The 4,823-nt window shown below is 36.9% G+C and overlaps 1 protein-coding gene across 1 annotated transcript; it reads right to left on the bottom strand.

Moving 5' to 3' along the window:
- Positions 1–1,101: 1,101 nt before the first annotated feature.
- LOC109184739 lies at positions 1,102–2,034 on the bottom strand. The gene has a single exon (XM_019334777.1). The coding sequence runs from the start codon at positions 2,032–2,034 to the stop codon at positions 1,102–1,104; it is 933 nt and encodes a 310-aa protein (XP_019190322.1).
- Between the last annotated feature and the right edge of the window lie 2,789 nt (positions 2,035–4,823).

Here is a 4,823-nt window from a genome sequence, read left to right as displayed (position 1 = left end):
ATTCCTCACAGTGATATACACACTGAATTAGGTAATTAATACTTACCTCAACCTATTAATTAAAATACATACTCAACATTTTACGCTTTATTCTTTTTCCATTTTCATTGTGACAAAAAGATAAAATCGTTCACTTCAAGTGTTTCCACACCCCTACCTGACAATTTGCGAAGGGGTGAATACAAAACTCAACTGATCATCAAAGGTTAGACTTTTGTTTACCGTGCACAAGAAACCCTCCCCGTTTTGAGAGGTTACTCCACACTGTCACTAGTGAGACTCGATCATTGATCTCTTGTGACCAGGGCCGTATTTTAAATTTTGGTGGCCCTGTTCTGGTAAATAAATGTGGCCCTACCAAAATCACAATTTTTAAAATCAATACATGCAAGTTTCGAACCTTTGACCTCCAAGTTAAAATACAATAAATATACATTTTTACCATCTCTTCATAGAACCTTTTAAGTTTAATTGAAAACTCTTAATTTTTATTTCTAAACTAGCTAGGTAAAAATTAAATATTGGACCTATAAAATTTGGGGCCCCTCTAAAATTGGGGGCCCTGTGCGGTAGCCCAGCTTGCACAGCCTAAAATCCGGCCCTGCTTGTGACAAAAGTTACTTCACACTGTTACTAGTGAAACTCGATCATTGATCTCTTGTGACAAATTTTACCATGTGACCAACAATCATTATTGTGTGGACAAGCTGTGTGGGTCATATTTTGTATACTGTAAAATAATGTACATTCAGTATAAAAATAATGCACTTCTAATATATTAAAAATGTACATTGTATTCAGGGGATATACATTATTTGGATGTAAATTATATTATATAATGTACATTCAGTACACAAGCCTCTTTTTTCCATTTTCCTGAGCCGAGGTAAGTAATTAGTAATCAATACTTACATGTTGGTCATAGCACATACTTCCCAAAAGATATCATTCATACTTCATACTTTCATAGGTTGGAAAGTAGTGTTTCTGCAATGTGGCAACAATTTACTTGGTTTCCATTACAATACAAACACACTTCAATATATAATAAATGGGGAATAATATACTAAACTTGATATGATGGGTATATTAACAGTAATGTCAAGAATCTAAGCATTCCCATTGATGAGCAAGAGCATGAACAACACCATCAAAGCTATCAAACCTGGAACTCACCACATCAATCCCAACTCCAAGCCTCTCGGCGCCGGAAGCCGTCACCGGACCGTGGGCGGCCACCACTAGCCCCGGGCACATCCTCCTCACCGTCTCCCAATCCAACCCGTACTCTCTCAAGCTCTTCAGCAGCCCCTCCACTTCTCCGGTGCTCGAGAACACCATCGCATCAATCCCACACTCCTCTCCGCTCCTCCTCACCACCTCCGCCGCGCACGCCGGCCCTCCCCACCGCGTCTCGTACGCGTTAACTCTCACCGGAACCCACCCTTTCTTCGCCAAGTCCCGGAGGAACGCCGGCACCACCGGCGGCTCCTCCAGGCCGATAACCGACGGGACGGGGCAAAGAACTTTCTTTCTCCCTTCCCCGTCGCCCAGCGCCTCCACTAGACCCGTCGGGGTCGCAATCCGAGGCTCCACGACCCTGATTCTCTCCGGGTTTTCGCAGATTCTTGAAATGAAAGAGTCATCGAGAAGCTCCAGATCCTTACCCAGAGCTGAAATTACCAAGATTTCTCCGGTTGGGGACAAAGGGTACGTCCCTATGCTCGAAAGCGCTTCTGAAAAGGCAGAAATTCCTGTTCTTGAAGTGAAGGCAATGGCGGAAAAGTGTTCGAGGAGGGGGTTAGGGTTTGGGGAAATATGGGAGTGGATAGAGGAAATGGTTTGCGGGGTGGTCTGAACAATGACGGTGGGGCACCAGAGAGGAGTCCAGCCTTTGAGGTGGATGAGATCCGATAGCCTTGCGGCGTAATTCTGAGGAGTGGTGAAAGCTATGACTCTGTTTTTGCTCTGTGGAGAGTTTGGAGTTCCCCAAGAAATTAGGGGAGGAGGGTGTTGCAGATTCAGGATTATCATTGCCACATCTTTCTGGGGAGATTGATACTTTCCAGCTTTGCTATTTTCATTTGAGAAAGTGAGGAACTATGGATAACTTAATCTATTTATTTGGGTGGATGTCAAAAATCAAAATTGTGTCCTCTTCTTCTCTTCGAACAGTAACACCTGGTATGCGTAATCCGACCCACCCGAAGAATTTGACCGATCCAAATCTGAAACCGAGCAAGAAATGGGATCAGTGGGAGCCACAATTACGCCGTTTGGTTGGAGGGACGGAATTGCAATTCTCTCATTTTGCTGAATTGTAATTCATGGCACCCCACTATTAATTGCAATTCGGTGTTTGTGAGAAAAGAAAAAAAAAAGGATGAAATAACAAAAGTACCATTAATTATTACTACTATTATGGAATAAGGGTCAAATAGGTCATCCAACTGCACACAATAATTCAATTAGGCCACTGAACCTAAAAAAAAAAAACAATTAGATTCCTAAACTAATCATTTTTTTGCAATTAGTCTAATTTGTAAGTTTTCTAGGTTGTTAGCAGGTCACCTTGGATTTAAAATATTTTTTTAAATTTAAAATATTTTTAAAAATATTTATTATTTAAAATAATTATTTAAAACTTAAAAAAAAAAAAAAAAAAAAAAAAAAAAAAAAAAGGAAACAGATCGTCTCCGGCCATGGATTCGTCTCCATGGCCAGAGACATCTTCGTCTCTGGCCGGCCGGAGACGAAGAGACCCGGCGAGTCTCTTCGTCTCCGGCCATGGAGACGAAGAGTCTCTTTGTCTCCACTGTCGGAGACGAAGAGACTCTTCGTCTCCATGGCCGGAGACGAAGAGTCTCTTCGTCTCCGGCCATGGAGACGAAGATAACTTCTTCGTCTCCGGCCGGCCAAAGACGAAGAGGTCTCCGGCCATGGAGACGAATCCATGGCCAGAGACGAAGAGGTCTCCAGCCATGGAGACGAATCCATGGCCGGAGACGATCTTCTTCTTTTTTTTTTTTTTTTTTTTTTAAATAATTATTTTAAATAAAAAAATTATAAAAAATACTTTAAATTTTAAAAAAAAAAATATTGGGAAAATGACACTTTTTCCCCCTGAGTTATATACTTATAGCACTTTTCCCCCCTGAATTATTTAAGTGGCTTTTTTCCCCCCTAAAATGTTAAATGGACATATTTACCCTTAAAATAAATATTTAAAATAAATATTTCATTTATTTTTCTTCTCCAACAAATTATTACTGTAATTTGGTTCAAACCAAACAGATACTATAGCAACCAAACCAAAATATTCCAATTACAATTTAGAATCAATACGCGATATTTAGAGTTTATTAAAATCGCAAATCGAAATGGCATGTTCATGTTCCGAACTGAAAAAATAAAATAATTTATTGTTGAATTTAGACTATTTTTAAATAAAAAATAAAATAAAAACGGTTCAAAATTGCGAACCAGATCCGGAACCGCCGGTTCACAGTTCATGATCCAGTTTTTTTGGTTCATAAATTTAATAAATTGAAATCTAAATATTGGATTCTAGATCTGAATCATAACCGAAAAATTTTAATTCGATTGCTATAGTGTCCGGTTCAGTTCGAACCGAACCGTGATCATTGCTACATATACACAATAATTTGTTGGAGAAGTAAAATAAATAAAATGTTTACTTTAAGGGTAGAAATGTCAATTTAATATATCAGGGGGAAAAACCACCACTTTTAAAATAATTGAGGGGGCTAATGTGCTTACATAAATAATTGAGGGGGAAAAAGTGCTATAAGTATATAACTTAGGGGGAAAAAGTGCCATTTTCCCAAAAATATTTTAAATTAAAAGGTGACCTGCTAGCAACCTAAAAAATTTATAAATTAGACTAATTGTAAGAAAATTGTTAGTTTAGGGATCTAATTGTTGCTTTTTTAGGTTCAGTGGCCTAATTGCATTATTGTGTGCAATTGGATGGCCTATTTGACCCTTATTCCCTACTATTATTATTATATAAGGACATTTTAGTCTTTATATCACTTGTTTCATTCTCTACCCAATAATTCTATTCATCCCTACCAAACAATGTAATTTGAATTCCTACTTTATTCTCACCTTATTCTTTTCACACCGAATTGCAATTCCTTTCCACCCTAATTCTTTACTCCCAACCAAAGTGTGATACCCCATATTTTCTGAACATTGTACGAGAGTCGTATGTTTTAGACTAAATCAAAATACATGTTATATAATTTTATTTTATTCTTTGGGCTCCAAGTGTCTTCCTAAGTCCATATTATTATAGTGGGCCTAATTATATGATATGTACCTACGTCTATTAACATGTATATATTATATATATAATAGCTTTCCAATTAAATGTGTATGTAGCTACACTGTACACACGGCTATATAATATAAGTATACATACATACATATATATATATATATATATATATATATATATATTCCTAAATTTAATATTTTCTTAATCATATATATTATAATTCTATATAGTTATATTATTCCTAAATATATATATACTCCTCAAAGTTAACCCTAGTCTTACCCTAAACCTATTTAGTTTTTCTCTATCTTTTTGTGTCAAATAATTTTTACAGATGAACATGGATAGGAATTCAAGATGAATTCAAGCTAAGAAGGAATTAAGAATAGATCGATTGGAGATTTATTATTTGAGAAGCTTTATGGTTGTATATTATTATCCTTTCTTGTATTATAGAAGTTGGGTTTTGGTTGAGTTTATTTGATGTTGTAAATCTTAGCCTTAGCGTTTGGGTATAGGG

This window comes from Ipomoea nil, unplaced genomic scaffold (assembly GCF_001879475.1).
Source record: "Ipomoea nil cultivar Tokyo-kokei standard unplaced genomic scaffold, Asagao_1.1 scaffold1286, whole genome shotgun sequence".
In the NCBI taxonomy this organism is placed as follows: domain Eukaryota; kingdom Viridiplantae; phylum Streptophyta; class Magnoliopsida; order Solanales; family Convolvulaceae; genus Ipomoea; species Ipomoea nil.
This window is presented reverse-complemented; position numbering and strand designations above follow the sequence as displayed.

Coding starts and splice junctions, on each gene's coding strand:
- LOC109184739 (XM_019334777.1), bottom strand. CDS start 2,034: ATGATAATCCTGAATCTGCAACACCCTCCTCCCCTAATTTCTTGGGGA.